Consider the following 17,912-nt stretch of genomic DNA (forward strand, 5'->3'; position numbering starts at 1 on the left):
AACCTCAACCCCAAAATGTTGCTGACGATCAATAACACGTAGAATTTGACAAAAGATAACAGTTGGCCTCGTCTTGTTCGCTATTTTTTATATTTAAAGAAACATAACATTGGCCATGATGTCGTGATCTACTGAAAGCACTGCCAACAGTGTCAACTAAGGTTACAGTTAAACATACCAATTATGAATTGTATTTTTAGCCTTCTTGACATTTAGCTGAGTAGAATATCAGTCTCTCATAAATTCCTCTTTAAACCATAAAGGCCAACTCACATTTCATCCATTCAAACTATCCAGCGTTGAGAAGCTTTAAAAGCAATTATCCATATCGCTCTATCCACAGCTCTCGTTTGCTGCACTTATTCCTCTGATTCCTCACATTTCTGGGGCAAATCCTCACACATTCCCATCGTGTTTTGATGGCCCACTTTCCCGCTTGGTAAGATTGTGCTGCAAACTGGTTCTGGTTCACAGCATCATCTAGTACAAATACTCATTACAACTGTTGTACATTCTATCTGTGTATGCCATTAAAGCCGACCATTTCTTATATGAATTAAACATTTCTTATTCGACTGGCAAAAGGAATATATTCTGTGTACACTTGCTTGAGACTTTTGTTCGATCTTAAAATATGCACTGTTTGTCTTTGCGCCTTCTGCTGTGTTGTTCCTCAAGGCATCATTCAATGAGCTCCTGTCCTTTTATCAACCGTGTTTTCACGATTCATGATTGAGAATAGTCGGAGTGAAGCATCCTCATCACTCTTAAGATATTCTCACACTTTCTATTCCATGTTCAGTTTCTCTTTCAACCGCGTAGGGTTACACATAAGTCATAAGTTAATAACCCTATTTAAAAGCAAATGTCCCACAATATGCCAATCATTTGGTATTTTAGAGAGCATTTGGCATCGCCACTTCTTTTATGTAGATGTCCTTCTGGGTGTCATGAATGATAAGGTTTCCGTTTGTGATTTATTTTTCTTATTTCCTTTCTAAAACCATATTTTGTCCTCTTCAGCTAGTGATAATTGTGTAATCTTCAGTGTAATAATTGTGTGCTGCCTGTGGCTTAATGGGAAAGTACATTTTATATTAAAGCTGCAGAACTCTTCCTTGTTTTCACCCCATTAGCTACGGGTGTTATATTGAAAAGTGTATTTGAGAATGAACCCCATGAATGCAGTTCTTTGCAGTCTTCTCTTCACAACTGATCTTGTGGCATTGATAAATGGTGGAGGAGCCTGAAAAATGAGCTCAACCTATTTGTGTCAATACTGTACATGCTGGTCCTGAATTCAATAATTGAGTCACACTATTATTGGGTGTTGATATTTGATTTCTAAAACATGTTTGAAACCACTGTTTGACGTTTCTACTTTGAAACTTTAACAACATGCATTATCCTTTTGGTTTATATTGCATAATATTGATTCACAACTGAAAATACTTGTCAATGTAAAGACTGATGTGATCTATTTAAGCTGCATACTTACTAACTGTTTGTGTGTGCGTTGACTAAACCAGTTTATGACTTGAAAGAAACAGACACGATATGTCAGTAAAGATAGCTTCCGATTAATCTTAAGTGCTTCTGGCCTTTGTGTGCCCCAAGTCCCAGCTGAAGTGGCTCGGTCACGATTTGAACTCCATGCAGCTTGGTCAGGACGGTGAATCGCTCTGACACATTAACCACTCAGCCCTCGGGGACAAAAGAAAGTAATCTGCTTATGAAACCAAAGAAATCACCTCCGGGTAGTATGTACCTTTAGCTGTGCGCTGTACACTGTTCTCACACACGCGGTCTATGGCATTATGTTTCCACTCCTCTCACCATAAAGGGATACAATCTTTTATTAATGGTCTGTGCTCCTGCATTGACATGGAGACCATTTTAATGATTAATCTGAAATGAAAGTGCCCATTGTGCACTGGGGTTTCTTTAGGAAGTAAAGAACAACTGTTGTTTTTAGGTTGAGGCAGGAATATATTTGTCTTGTTGCTGCTGTTGGCAGGCAACAAATGAATGTTGTGTAAAATGTATAATTTCAATATTGGATCTTTCGGCGACATGTGATTTTTTAGTCAACAAATCCTCATTTGCACTATGACGATTAATCTTTTCTCACAATGTATGTATGAATATTATTTTGTAGGGAAGTGGAAAACAAATACAACAGCACTATTAGATATTGCCAATATGTATGGGCTCACCTGGTCTCCAGGTTATTTTGTAAAACTAAGAAATCAATAAACTCTTTTGTAAATGTGTTGAGGCTCCTGTAAAGCTATATTGAGATGCCAATCTAGGGGGAAAAAAAGGTCCATTAGTGTTGATTAAAAATTTCAGGACATCCTTTCTCCCGCGCAATCACCTCAGTCTTGTAATTAGAGAGACCAGCAGGGGAATAATGCAGCTGTGTTCGGTGTGGCGCAGAGGCGGAGGTTGGAGAAAGAAAGGGGGAGAGTTGGTGGGAGGGCTGTTGAATACTAACAAACTTGCTCCGTGCAACAAAAGAGCAGATGTCTTTTCTGACTCAGTATGTCCTCCATGGAGAACCAGTTTTTAATTTGTGGATGACTTTGTTCCTCCATCTAGCAGGCTCCTCAGCCAAATGATAAAACCAAAGGAGCTTTTAATTTTTAAACAGAACGACTATTTTTAGTTTTTATTGTGTCCTTTTTGTATTTTAAGCGCATAAAACCAGATTTAAACTTTATTTAGATTATGCAGAACTCGCAGATTATTTTACCAGCAAATCAACGATAAACCTAGCAGGGTAAATTTGTGTTCCCCTCACCTTGATTACAGAGACATTGTTTATATTGTATTTGTCTGCATGCAAGTGTCTTTCTTCCAAATCGCATACTTGTGCTCATGTGTCTGAGCACACCCAAAGATCAAGCCCCTACGCCAGATTGGTTAGTAACATAACAAAGAGGAAATAATCTCGACATGACAGTGGCTAGCACCCATGAAGCCCTCTCGCTACAGAAAGGTCAGTTAGCTCCAGCAGCAGAGCTTCTATCGGCATCTGGTCACAGAGAGTCACGGCGGTGAAGCAACAAGCCCAACATCGACGGGCCCTTGTCCTAATGAAGTGCCTTTTATCTGCAGCCCGAGTAATGACATGGAGGCGAGTGCTGCCAGTGACACTTCTACTTGCCGTCACAGGACAAACGAGAAGAGAGAGAAGGAACCGTGGCTGCACAGCCTTGAACTTAGTTGAACTCCTCCTGAGCCATTATGAGGGACTTGAGTGCCCATCAGACCTCAGCTAACATGTGACTCAATCAGTCCTGGATAGGGCTCGGAATCATTTTAAGGTTTGAATGCCTTAGTTAAAGGAACGTAAACATGATTTTATACAAAATCGTTTTATATTTGTATGTAACAAAAATGTGTATGAAAGCTTGAATTAAGTAAAGTTAAAATTAGTTTTAATATATTACAGCTCCACATTAGCATTTGCTGTCATGTTTATGGCTACCTGATGACCATACCTTTAATATTCACTCTCCTTTTAGCTTTGCTTTGGTCTCTGTCAGGGTCCTTTTTGTTATTGTTTCATGTTTAGTAACAAAGTCCTTCCTTTGAGCTTCCTTGTGTAGTTTTATTTCCTTCCTTTCGTTGTTGCCCGCCTGAGTGATTGTCTGACTTCATCTGTTACTCATCAGCCCTGCTGTTGCTTCTCCCTCATCATCTCTCTCCTCTCATTATGTATTTAGTCTCAATGTCTCTTCTTTAATCAGCTGATCTTGTGGTTTTTCATCTTGCATGTAGTTTTGTTTGCTTGTACCCTGCCTGAATCTTGGGGCTCTCAGTTTGGAAGCCTTTTTGTCCATTCAATCTTTCAATTGCACCAGTCGGCCTGCTTTCGTTACCTTTTGTTTCGTTTACATGCTCTTGAACCACAACAGTCTCCACCAACTGCTGAGAGAATATACTGTACCTGCTAAATACTCCACAATGTTCACCAGCAAGCCACTGACTTTGCCTCCCTACTTTTTAGGCTGGTAGTGCAGCATATGTTTTTTCTTTTGGTGTCGAGGGATGCACCAGGCAGCAGGGAGGTTGATGAGTGTTACTAGTGAACTAAATGGTAGACTTCCGTGCCGGAAAACCAAATAATGACTTTATAGTCGCTAAAATGCTTCATAGAGTTTAAGGGAACCGCAGAGCCTCGTGGGTTTGTATTTTACAAGCAACAATGTTTGACCCATTATTCATCTAAAGTGCAGCTTTTACAGACCCATGGGCATTCAGTAACTACATTACTGTGTGTAAATACAGTTCTTTGAATTATTGAAAAAATACTTTGATAAGTTGATTTTTACAGTCCCAAAATGTTCAGAACCAGTGAGACTCCTCATGGCCGTTTGTGCTCACTGACGCATTAAAGCAAACCTCAAAAATAAAACTCCCCTTGAGACCAGTCTGTGATGTGGTATGTGGGCATAAACGTCTCCCTGGCGAGAGACGGTGAATAGTAACAGCACTGGAGTGGTGCTAGACCTCATATCTATCTGGTTATGATTAATCATAACCTCTTTTAACCTCTTCTCATGACCTTCAAATATGCTCAATGCAATGATTTGAATGATGAAGTCAAAATGCTGAAATGTCACTGACAGCAGGGTTTTACCGAATTAACCATTTGAGGTACATCATCTCCCAAAAGACATGCAGTTTATGATGTCAAGTGCAACTTGCAAATTTACTTAAATAATTCTTGTTTTACATACTAAGTTATTTTCAAAGATAATGGCACAGTTTTTGAGTCTTCAGTATTCACAGGGACTGACACTGACTTGCACTGTGTGAAAGACTTGTCACTCGCTGCATCGATGCACCCAATTGTGATCATCGCATGAAGCAATGATTATCTTGAAGAGCAGCTTTAAAAATTGTTTCTGTCCTGCCATTGTTTGAGACGAATGCTATGGGACGGTATTATATGATACTGTTGGGTGGCTACAAGACAGTCGGTCCCATTGATCCAAAAGTTCGGCAGTGTTACACTGTCGTGAACGGTAAGAGGGGAATCAGATGTTTAGAGGAGGATGCCCGGCCTTCTCTCTGTGCTGCAGTACAAGCAAGTGTTTCTCTCAGAGAAGCATCCTCATGAGGTTCAGAATACAAAGTATTACTGTCGCAAAACCCCAGTGAGATTTCAGCATATTTAATCCACCCTCTCTTTGAGCTCCTCTTTTAGCTGTGGATAGGGTTTATTCCAGACACTTCAGATAGCTCGGACTGTGTATTAATATTGGATGAATCTGAGATATCTCTGGCAGGGTTTTTAAAAAAAAAAACTGAAGCATATTTTGCAAACAGAAATTATTCCTCATGATTGAACTCAGGACAGTACTTTTGCTGAATCTTTTTTTGGCTACATGTTCAAATATGTTTGATTTTTCTGTGTGGGCATGCTTGCTGAATTTGAGTTTTTCTCTTATGTTACAGCGGGATGCAAAGGGACAGTATCTGTTGGACCTCATCTCCCATCACCTCAACTTGCTGGAGAAAGACTATTTTGGCATCAGATATGTGGATCCAGACAAGCAGCGGGTAAGTGTGTGCCTGGCAGAGGACATTCATGTGCACTTGCATCATTCATTGTTACATGCTTAAAAAAAGCATACCCATTAAATAAACAATGCCATTCAGGTCCATTTCCCAAAAGAAATCACAACCATGAGAATAAACTGAGACATTGTGCTACCTTTGTTTAATAAAATGTAATTTGTGTTTTCCAGTACTCCAATTATAAGTTGCATTTAGTTTAGTACTCTAGTTTACAATGTGTCTGTTATGTGTGAAGCTTCATGATTTGGTACTATTGTTGCTGGTAAAAAGAAATCGTTTAATATTTTGGTGGTGTGGGAAGGCCTAATTTTGAAATTAAGCTTAGTCCCTGCTTTAGATAAAAGCCTCCTGACTCCAGCTTTGTAACAAAGTGTTGTTGTTGAGCTATTACTTTATTGTCTGCAATCGGATCTACAAATGAAGCCTGGTTGATATTTTGATATTTTAAACAAAAGGCATAGTTTCAACTGCTCTTGTTAGACCAGGTTTTAATATTACAAGTTTAAAATATGTTAAGGTAGAAAGTTTTAAAGGTGGAGTTGGTTGAATGTGAACTCAGAATGACTTTGTGCACACATAACTCTGTTGCCATGTGTCTATATAACATGAGTGGCTATATTTTTATTACTTATATTACTTGATCTGTGAATAAGGGCTGCTCTCATACTGTAATTTCCCCACAGAGGGACTAATAAAGGACTATCTTATCTTTTAAAAATGGATAGGGTTTGATTTAGTTGGAAGAATAAGAATGTGGGCCAGAGTGAAAAGTTGTGTTCCTCTGTTTCTTTTATTCACGCCGCCATTTAGACGGACTGTTGTTTCATCAGGCTTCTCTGTTGTGAGGCATGAAGGAGCACTGCTTGACTCATGAAGTATTCACATGTTCACAGATCTTGCCGTAGTCCTGCAGACAAGAGCAAAGTCCTGCTGATGCTGCATTTCCAATGCTGTCGCTCAGGACTATTTTGGTTTGTTGTTGCTGAGGGTGGGTGGGTTTGGTTTGGCGAGAAGGCAACCTGGTAGAAGGATGGAGAGAATATAATCCCAGAGGAAGAGGAATCTGAATCAGGCCAAAGACACCGTGTGACTGTCTGATCAGCCTTCATGCTCTAACAGTGTCTCAAGAGACTGCCAGTCTCGTTTTCAAAAGAATACCATACAAACTCATATTGATATTGATTTGCTTTCATCTGTTTTATCCTCCAATGCAGCACTGGTTGGAGTGCTCGAAATCAATTGCAAAGCAAATGAAATGTAAGTACTTTAAGTTTTAGCACTTTTATGATGTAGGAAGCTGAACACAATACATGCATTATGTTGAATTACTTCATGTTTATTTGATCCGTATAGTTTACTGTGGAGTTCATTTGACAACTGAAAATTAAACAGTTCAAACCCTGATAATAGTTATTTATTCAATGACTACACTAAACATTTACTGGTTATAGAATGTATCTAAATTGCTCTCTGCTTAAGTACAATTATAAGGTTTCTTTTCTTTGGAGTATTGTCATTTGAAGCTTTTTTCCCCCCAGAAACAACAGTATTGCACTTTTTTCTTTACTCAGTTTGTAGAATAGCATTTTACACACACAACCACAGATTAGCACCATGTGTGAGAGTTACATTACACAACAATATATAATGTAGTTAAGATTAGCTCTACCTCAACCAACTACAGCATTCAATGCAGCTTACAAATACTGCCATTGCAGCAGCGAAAATAATCTAGTAATAAAATAAAACAATCAAAGGGGCAAAAGGTACATTCTGCTGTTAATGCTTCCAGTTTTAATAATGTTTTTTTTTTTTCACTATTACAACTTGCCTGCTTTTTGCATACTCTTTGGGGTTTCTGTTAAACAGAAAAACAGGCTAGCTTCATTTGTAACATTGTATAGAGTAAATGTTTGATTTATCTTTATTGGACAATCAATAGTTTATTTTATTTGTTTCATTATGGGATGACTCACATTAATCAACAGATTGTCCTTAGCCCTAAAAATAGAATAAAACATCTCACAAAATGAATATATAGAACATAATATATATCCACAATATCAGAGGACTGATCAAGACAAACAACTAGGCTTTTTAAATATTGGAGGATTCTCAAAAAAAAAAAAATCTGCCTCTGTCTGAGTCCTTAGCTGCCTTGCTGTCCTTCTTAAATGTTTTCTGTGCATTTCCTTTCAGGTCAGCCTCCATTCACCATGTGCCTGAGAGTCAAGTTCTACCCTCCTGAACCCGCGTATCTTAAGGAGGAAATCACTCGGTATGAACTCCTCTTGCTGTTTTCTCTTCAGGTTGATAATGGCTCTTATACTACGACAGTGTACCTACCTTCTAGTTTCAGTTTAAAAGTAAGAAAGAAAGACTGCCATCATTTGACAAACCTGTGAAAGCCTCTGTGCTTTGTCCTTTTCACATTTCTTTCTTTCTTTTCCTCTCGTACAGATTGTGCTCTAAAATTTGTACTCAGAGCCAACATGTGTCTTTCGAAAACATTATTTATGGGCTTGCATAATTAAAACGCCTGAGTACTTTAGTGTCTAAAATGTTATGATAAATATTATACAGAGTACACTTTGCAAGAGGAGTTGTGAAGCAGCGAGGAATGTAAATGCCTTCAAGAGTCTTTTTGTGGATAAAGGCACATGTTTCCTTCCATGCTAATTCTTTCTCAATGGGATTCTGATTAAATAGCAGAAAGGTAAAAGTGACTCATTAAAAGCATGAAGGTGACTGAGTTTACACTGCCTTCAGGTAATGAGGAGTGGCCAGCTGGTATATCTGTGCATTCATCACTGACTAGTAGCCAGCTTTCTCTCTCTCTCTCTCTTTGAGGTGTCATGATATGTAATGTTGGAGAGGAAAAAGGAAAATGCAGGGTGAATGAAGGACTGTAGGTTGGGGGTGAGGAGGAGAAAGTGATACATTATAATGAGATTGGAGAGTGCCGACCACAGAGGGCGGGAAAGGTGAAATAATCAATCACACACAAGTCTCATTCAGTGTGTACGCTCTCTCATCATATTGTGCAAGGCTCTTTTGTGGGACAGCATGCTAATTATAATTGAAAAGTCTATAGACAACAAAAAATAGGCAGTTTCTTTATTCAATACCTTTTAATATGGTGATACCTTTTGTCTGCCTTTCACACAGCAGACATTTTGACTTCTCGAGATGGAAAAAGCACAGGTGTCAGTAATAACAGTAACGACGGCTCCGTTCTATTCAAGCGTCCCAGGAAGCCACGACAGAACTGAAACTGAGACATTCAGGTGTTCAGACTTCACCAGAGCATGTATGACAGTTTGTATGCAATTCACAGGGAAGCAATTACACCTGTGAGATGCCCCACTTGATGAAACAAATAACTGCAAACAAAAACATGGAAAAACACTTGGGACATTTTAGTTGATTATACTGGGGACAATACACAATAATCAAACATTTGCCTTGTTCACAAACATTAATGTGAAAGCATTAGCTCAACAGCAAATGTGCCCCTGTAGTCCAAAAAAAGGGAGTTCAAATAAGGAGGGCATTTTCCCACAATGCACTGTAAATGTGAAATAGTGTGCTATGTCTGTGAGTTTGTAAGATGCAGGTGTTTCGTAATACATTCAAAACATCAACGGCCATCAGCACTAAATAGCTGATGAATTTGTACCTACTTATTGTTTTTTTGTGTGTGTTGCAGAGTAAACAATGTAGGGAATGTCATCAGCTTTTTAAATGCATTCCTCTACGCAGAAACATTAATAGCCTTCGTGAAAATGACCTAGATGGAGAATCAGGTCTGCTGGCTAATTGTGAAAAACAACAGGATGAATGTCTGATTTCCTTTTCATGATCCAGGAGCTTCAACAGTGATTATCAGTCAATAATCAGAGTCATCATCACCATCCTGATATTTGCTTCAGATGTTGTCTCAGAAAATCTTTCGTGCTTCAGGAGCTGATTGGCTGATTCTGAAAGTAGGCTGGAGGCTTTAAGAGAAGCACAGCGTCAGTAGCAGCTTTCCCTCAGGGCCTTCCTACCCTCCTTTCCCCTAAACAAAACCCTCATTTTAGCTAAATCAAAAAGAAATATGCAAACCACCCATTGGGAACATGAACTCAACAACCTTTGAGATTTATCAGGTTTGTTGTTTTGCTGCTCCTCCTCAGTATTGTCGTTTCTCTGAGAAATCTAACTGTAGGACTGAATGAATATCATCAGTATTCTCATAAGCCGACCTGTCAGATCGTCTGACGTGATTTTTTATCGTCTTTCCTTTTAGATATCTTGTCTTCCTGCAAATCAAGAGAGACCTCTACCACGGTCGGCTCTTGTGTAAAACGTCAGACGCGGCCATGCTGGCTGCACACATCCTTCAAGGTAACGGAAGGTGACAGATAGGGATGACTTGAACCGCTTCGCTCCGTGTTCTGTGACCTCTGTTTCACCATGCCCTGTAGTTCACCAGTCTGATGCTGTCAGCCAAACAAATATATGTGTACGTGAAAAGAAGCTACAATAGATGTTAGTGATGGAGAGCATAATGATCCCCAAGAATACACTGCCAGTCCTTTGTTATTATTATTTTTTTATTCACACAAGATTACAAATGCTTTAAGACATGTAGTAAGCACTACGTTCTTTGGTTGTGATTTCTCATGCTGATATTGATTCTAAAGGCTGTTTTGAACTCAATAGTAAAATGAGTTCACAGTCTTTATTTAATACACAATGCCACCACGCTTGATTATAAAATATGTTAGGTGGTTACCTGGCATCTTATTGTCACCAACACAGGTAAACAAACACAACACACATCAGGTATGGTGGCACAGCTGACATTACAGAATGCACAGTGTTTGAGGAGAGGCAGGTCCTCTGGAGGAGGGGCTGATGAATTAAAGATGGACTGCCTGGTCAGCTCCTCCTTGCAGAGAGAAATCATGAGGGTCATCCGAGGGAGTGCAGTGTGGCATGAAGGAACACAAATAATCCCGGGTATGTTTACCCTGCCCTGTGCTAAAAGCTGGGGACATCGTTTTAACTTATGTGCCCAGAATGTTTGTGAATGTTTCAACATTTGACTTATTCTGATCCTCCCTCCAGCTGAGATCGGAAATTACGACCCTGGGAAGCATCCTGATGGTTACAGCTCCAAATTCCAATTCTTCCCTAAACATTCGGAGAAGCTGGAGCGCCGGATTGCAGACTTACACAAGACTGAGTTGATGTAAGTGCCAAAATATAAAAACTGCGCCATCAATATCTTTTGTTTTCACACAGCTCAAGCTCTTATAAAGGCTGAACAAACAGCGGATAGCAGAGAAAAGCGCTCCCTTCTCCACTCTAATAACTCATAGCTTGCTCTTTATTATAGTTATTAGTGATGGCTCCTAGCCCCAGCTTCAACTGGTAAAGCAGCAGAGCACAATAATGAAAGTGATCAGACAGAGCAGGTCCATGCACTCACACACACACACACACACACACACACACACACACACACACACACACACACACACACACACTACTCTCACAGGCAGCAGGTATTCTGCTGAAGGATTGTTGTTCATTTTAATGATGTACAGTGAGACACAGAAAGACGTCAAGTCCCATTTTAATGCTGTTTGAGTCGAATGACAAACACCATGAGACTCTGCTGCCCACTAGTGGTTTCTTCTCTCTTCACCACCGAATGAACCGCGCTTCTCTCTGAATGATCACATTGACATGACCGCCTGAACAAAACTTGCTTTTTGCTTCTGGCCTTTCAAAATGTTTGTGTTGCATGTCTTATGCTTGTGGACTGACTGCTGCTCTGTGTGTTGTTGCTCTCCCTCAGTGGACAGACACCTGAAACATCAGAGCGAAATTTCCTCCAGAAAGCCCAGATGCTGGAGACATATGGTGTTGATCCACATCCATGCAAGGTTTTTCAAGCACTGCTGTACTATTTTTAGACAGTAAACATGTCAGTAAACAGTTCTGTCCAACGTTGAAACTCATGGGACACACAGCACATGCTAAAACACTAGTCTCCTCATTAACATGTTATTCATGTTAAATCTGTGTGTTGAAGTTATATTTTCAAACTGTTCTCTCGCAGGATGTGTCTGGGAACCCTGCTTTCCTCGCCTTCACACCATTTGGTTTTGTGGTGCTTCAGGGAAACAAGAGGGTTCATTTTCTCAAATGGTGAGCCAAAGACAGCGCACTCGCTCCTCGGGCACTTGCAGGCTGTTAATAGACCCTGTACTGCAGGCCTTCATTTTACCTAATTTTACATACATGCTCTATATGCAGGGCGTTCTAAATAAAACAGCATGCGCATTACAACTGGTTGTACAGTCACACTCAACAAAACTCATCCACCTGGCTCTACCTGTGACAAGAGCCAACGACTAGCATGTGCACAGATGGCTAATTAAACCAGCTTACGGCCACACATTTGAATCGGCAAAATGCTTTCATGAAAAATTGAGAATGTTTACTATGCGGTGCTTTTCTAGTTAACATTTAGGGTTTTCGTCTGATTGCTTTTCACTGAAAATACTCCTGTTACAATAATGAAGACAGACTTTTTACGGTTGCAGTATTCATACCAGCTTTGTTTGGTGGCGTTCAGGTTACACTCATTCTCCATTCCTTTTCCCAGTCTGTAGGGAATATTATCAGTTATTTGTTTTGTCAGCCAAACACTGAGCACCGTGGCTGTTTATGTGATCTCAAAGTGGTTTTCATGAATATTTAAAGAAGCTCTGGCTTTTGGTTTCCGCTTTCTGCATGTCTGACAGGAACGAGTTGACCAAACTGAAGTTTGAAGGCAAGACGTTTCACGTATATGCAAATCAGAAAGAGGTGAGCGCATGAATTGTTGGATGTGGGAACAAAAGTAAGAAAGAAAACTACACTGTACATGCACTGCTGTTTGTTATATTTTCCTGCACGTTCTGTCATTGTAAACGTGCAGGACAAAAAGATCATCTTGACGTACTTTGCGCCCACACCGGAGGCATGCAAGCACCTTTGGAAGTGTGGAGTGGAGAATCAAGCTTTCTATAAGTGAGTCCTCAAATGTCTTCCTTCATTTAATTCCAACATTCTTCTTATTTTGCCGCACTGTCATAATTTAGTTGCTCTGCAGGTTACCATAACAGTCCCTTTGTAACCTTAAAATCTCCTTCCCTCTGGGTTGTTTGTCAGCGGGAGATGAGGTGTGAGTTGCATCTGACCTTTAGTGAATGAGTGTGTGCTGGCACGAGACTGCCAGCACTTCCCGCTCCCTCTGAGATACGGCTCCCCTGTGTGATCATGGATAATATTGCGGGTCCCTCTGTTCTCTCCAGCTAAAGAAGCCAGAGGCCAAGGAGCAGTGTGGTAATGAGTCGGGCTGATGCCTTAGGTGATGAAGGGTGCGCAGGGGTTAGCAGGTGGAAGTAGAAGGTGCTTGGGAAGGGCAAAGGTATTGCAGTTAATATGATTAATATGACTCTCGGAAGTGGAAGACTGACAATATTTCATCTGCCTTCCACTTATTATGATATTTCTTTGTTAGGGAATCTGGGGAACTAAAAGGCAAGAGAACATGTGATCTAGATGTCTTTCCGAGAAGCACACATCTCTTGAAAGCAAAATGAAACATTAAACATTAATGTCTAACTTAGTATGACAATATAAACATATTGAGTGTTGAGGATGCAGTGCTTATACTGGAAGGAATGGACATGCATAATTTAATAGTAGGGTATTTGATCTCATGTTCTGCTTGGTTCTGGGATTCAGAAAGCAAGAATTATATGCATGCTTCAACTGATCATAACCGGAGCATATTGTTGCAATAATGAGTGGGGTATTGTTTATATTTTATATAAGTTCATCCTAATAGTTTTAGATTATTTTTTTATTTGGTGCAGTGTGTTTAATGTTTCTCTTGTTTTGTTCCATCAGGCTTGAGAAGTCGAGTCAGGTTCGCACGATGTCCAGCAGCAACCTGTTCTTCAAGGGCAGTCGTTTCCGTTTCAGGTAGAGTACACGACAAGACAGTATGACTGATGACAGCGAGGGGAGGACACTGCTCAACCCCCGGCTGGAAGTGGAGAGAAGTGTTCCCAGAAGACGTGGCCTCCTGGCCTTCTGTGCTGTAACGTCAGCGTACTTTTTCCCTGCGGAAAGGACTGACACCTCACAAGAGGACACAGAGGGGAAATGAAGGGGACTCATCACATGAGGCATTATCACCTTGTATGAGCTAAAAACCTCTAGTATGACCAAAATATTGTCCTTTATTGAAGGACCAGTTCACCCAAGTGATTAAACAAAAAACACATCTCACTTTTTCTTTGGTGGTATCTAACTTGGTATGATACTTTTGTTTTATTTGCTCAGATTTTGAGATATACATCGCTGAGATTTTTGCTTCTGGGGGCAAATTGAATTTTCTTTGTGTGCTCAGCGTTGAACAATTTAATTTAAAATTTGAAACAGTAACGTGTGATAATCCACAAACCTGAATCATTACTATTGAAATTCCTGTGGTAGAATAGTAGCAGAAATATTGATATCTCAAAGCCTAAGCTGTAAAAAAACAAACTTACTTGAGCTATATTTTGTAATATTGCATTTAACATCATAAATGCACATATGAAGACTGTATATGAACTAATATCACAAGCCCAGCCAGTTAAATGTTGAGTTTACTGTTGAAGGGCAAAACAATGATCATTGTTGTGATATTCTTGCCTGCAAGTCTGTGTATGCATTTTGTCTGACTGCTGCTAATTCAGTTCCACAAAGCTGAATTCACTGTGTTAATCTGATCCTGATGCTCATGCACTGAACTCCTCCACTGCAGTGATGGATTTCATAGTATTGGGTGACACCAGGGTGCCTGGTCATGTGTGTGTGTGTGGGTGTATATGTGTGTGTGTAACTCATCCTGAGCATCGTGTCTGTGCTTTATAACAGTGGACGAGTGGCAAAAGAGGTGATGGAGCAGAGTGCCAAAATCAAACGCGAACCTCCAGAAATACACAGGTAGAGTTGTAAATTTAGGAGAGGTCAGAATGTCCTCGATTCGATTTTTGGTTAGTTTTCTTCCATTTTCTTAGGCACAAAGCTACTGTAGATGTTTTTTATATCAGCAGCACCTACTCGCTACAGTATGAGTTACCTCTGCTATTAGCTGTTTCTGTGTGCGGTGACGTTTGTGCCTTTTGTTTTTGTTTGTCTCTGCAGGGCTGGCCTCGTGCCCAGTAGAAGTTGTCCATCCATCACTCAGGGGCCTCGCCTCACCAGTGTACCGCGCACGCGTCGGAGGGCTGTGCACATATCCATTATGGAGGGTAAGAACTTATCTTCACTCCTCATGCTTCAACAGACCTCCGCAAGCAACAAATCCCCCACCTGCCACTGAAGTGCTGATGGCATCTTTTCACTAGGCATTATGTTTAATAGAGGCCTCACAGCGAGTGTGTTATTCTTTACACGTCAACCTCAGCCACTGAAACACGTAATTTGTTGTTTCCGAAACAGTCATGATCCTGGTCTGCAGATATAATTGTGGATAATGTGTAATTACTGGCTGGTATGCAATCCTAAATGTATCAGGGAGCCATTAGTCCTATTTATGTAAACTTCTATCTGGATGAGAAAACACACTTTTGCACGAATACACACACACACACACACACACACACACACACACACACACACACATGCTGTAACGTGAGCCATTTGGCCCAGTTCATGCTACCAGCACTAGTGGGACACGATGCAGGTGTGTGCGTCAGTCTGTGCTCAGCTTGCAACAAGGTAGAGTTTTAGAGCCCTGGATGTTTTTGGTTTGCAAACACATTTGGTTTGCAAACACAGTGGCAGCCAGAGTCACTCATGCAGCGCAACTGCAGGCTATTGGCCCAGACCAGGCTGCCTTACTTCCTCTGCATGGCCTGCATGACTCTGGGTAAAACCCACAGTGACACCCTTTGGCTTTGCCTTTCAAGTACACACTGTACGTCTTTCCACGATGAGATACATGGAGGTCAGAGGCAGGTGTACTGTGTATATTGAGGGTCTTCTTCTCTGGGTTCAAGAAAGCCATATGAGCTTCCCACCCCCAGTGTGTGCTGACTGGGTGTCTTACAGTGGTATTAATACCCCAGCTGAAAATAGTTTGAGTCTTCTACTCCATGTATGTCACTGGTCTGGGTGGAGCCAAATCAGGCCAAGCCAATGTCGACCATTGTAGCACTGTTGCAGAGCGCCAGCGTTTGGCCTCACACACTCCTCTCTGTAAACCGCAACTAAGGCAGAACCCCTCGGCCTAACACACACACGGCGAGAGTGTGGCCTGGACTCCGGGACAGGGACCATAAGGACGGGATAAACACGTGCACGCTGCAACCATGGTTAAGTGTCTGATCCGTATCACTACCCGGGTGAACGTCCACCTGCGTATGATCAACCATTGCTACCGGGATGTAAAGGTTCGCGTGCTGAGCCTGGGGCCTCGTATGCTGGGCAAGGCCCTGGGCGTCCTGCCCCTTTATCCTGCCCTGATGGGGCAGCAGGAGTCTGCCAGCGTCTCCCCTCTCCCTGGCACTCCGCTGTCCTGCGCTCAGCCCAGCATCCCTGCAGGTAAACATCACAGAGCCCGCCAGGGATATGCTTTACATGGAAGTGCTAATAGCTTTCTCTATTTTAAATCAGCCTCAGCAATGCTGCTGCGGAGGGAGCGACACCATTCCTGTGGTGGTCTGTGCTGTGCCTCCTGGAGGTTTGCTTCTTAGTGCTTTTGTGAGGATCATTTTGTTAATTTTAGATTGGAGGATTTTTTATAAAACAGCTGTTTGGCTCCAACCAGTATATAGTACATCAAGAGGTTTAATGTGTTTGGTGTCAGCGTTCGTTTTAAAGTTAGTGTTTCAAATTAAAAGCTATAAACATGGGAATTTTAAATTATAGCATTGCTTTTTCTACTTGCTGTCTCACTTGGTAAGCCCAATGTAGGATAAGCTGAGGCAAATCAACACTGAGTAAAGATGGCAACTGACAATCACCCAACTGCCTCCTTCTTGTCCCGAGACAGGACTTTCATGTCAGCAGGGGCTTACACACTGGGCACAATTGGTTTTACGTATCCTGCAGTTTTCAAAAAAGTCCTTTTCATCATTTGCTTCCTCATCAAAAGCTGAATTTGAATCCCTTCCCTTTATAGTGAAGGTGTAATGTTGCTGCTTTGACTCTCAGAGGAATGTGATATCGTCAGCAAAGGGCTCAACGTCACTGACACGTACACTGCAGTGAGGCTCTCACATACTGTTCTGTTCCTTCCACCGCAAAAGGGACAGTAGAGTTTACAGTAGCAGGACATCTTTGTAATGCCATGAAGCATTGCATTATTGTTATGGCAATGTAGGATTACTGTATGATTCTAGTATTGATCTTGTGAAGTACCTTGATTTTATTATCGGTATTTAGTCAGATGAAATAAGCCAAAACATCTATGTTGTTTATCCATAAACATATTTTGCTTTCTCACAATATCAGATTACAAATATTGTAAAAGAACATATTGGTAGCTCACAGTTGAAGGGTAAATATTTTGGCCTACTTTTAAATTTTTGTTTAATTTAATATGGAAAGAGAATTTAACAGTGTGGTGCAAATCCAAGCAGGCTGGTTGTACGTTTTCTGTAGGCGTTAAGTCTTCTTAAAATTAAGACGTCAAGCCTTCGTATTTGTGTTTCATGTCACGAAGCTCTGTGAAGAACATCAAACATCCTAATACAAGTTTTTAAAACAAAGGTATGCATTGAGAAATTGAATATTCAAAGTGGGATCAGTGCTGTAGCCTCTGAAGCCTGTTTGGAGATTTGGGCTCTAAAAGTACAACTTTACCATGAAGCAGGCTTGGTGTAAAGTATACTGAACACTGTGTATATTGAATGAGATCTACTTCCAGCAAAAGTGGAATGTGATGATTTATTCCATAAGAGATGATTATTCAACACCACATCAGCTTTTAAGCATCCCTCATTCTGCAATGACAATACTCCTCCCTGTCCACTTGACTCTGTGTGATCAGATTTCTGCTCTCAGGGTGGAGACTGTGTGTCTGCTCTGTAACAGACCCCTGCTGGACAAACGGCAGAATAAACCTCTCAGCATTTAGAAGTGCAGTTCAGTAATATATTGTGACTGCCACACTAGTTTAGATTATGAATGGCCACTTCATGTCAGTCATTTTTTGTCATGCTGGGAAATTTGTGTAATAGTCCTTTTCTTCCTGTCTGTTACCCTCCCACTCTTCC

The 17,912-nt window shown here is 40.9% G+C and overlaps 1 protein-coding gene across 3 annotated transcripts in view; it reads left to right on the forward strand.

Moving 5' to 3' along the window:
• The window catches only part of LOC137803876 (novel FERM domain containing protein), a 53,714-nt gene that overhangs the window by 30,543 nt on the left and 5,259 nt on the right, over nt 1–17,912 (forward strand). Inside the window, exons 2-13 of one of the 3 annotated variants that reach the window (XM_068602695.1) lie at nt 5,470–5,574; nt 6,807–6,849; nt 7,792–7,870; nt 9,884–9,981; nt 10,708–10,831; nt 11,444–11,531; nt 11,708–11,796; nt 12,396–12,459; nt 12,572–12,663; nt 13,549–13,623; nt 14,566–14,634; nt 14,836–14,942. In XM_068602695.1, coding sequence (XP_068458796.1) covers nt 5,470–5,574; nt 6,807–6,849; nt 7,792–7,870; nt 9,884–9,981; nt 10,708–10,831; nt 11,444–11,531; nt 11,708–11,796; nt 12,396–12,459; nt 12,572–12,663; nt 13,549–13,623; nt 14,566–14,634; nt 14,836–14,942 — 1,033 coding nt within the window. The remainder of the gene's footprint in view (nt 1–5,469; nt 5,575–6,806; nt 6,850–7,791; nt 7,871–9,883; nt 9,982–10,707; nt 10,832–11,443; nt 11,532–11,707; nt 11,797–12,395; nt 12,460–12,571; nt 12,664–13,548; nt 13,624–14,565; nt 14,635–14,835; nt 14,943–17,912) is intronic. The other 2 variants (XM_068602696.1, XM_068602698.1) reach the window with 2 other exon arrangements.

Source organism: Clinocottus analis, unplaced genomic scaffold, assembly GCF_023055335.1.
Source record: "Clinocottus analis isolate CAN_PGR_092001 unplaced genomic scaffold, fCliAna1.0.p SCAF_6, whole genome shotgun sequence".
Taxonomy (NCBI): domain Eukaryota; kingdom Metazoa; phylum Chordata; class Actinopteri; order Perciformes; family Cottidae; genus Clinocottus; species Clinocottus analis.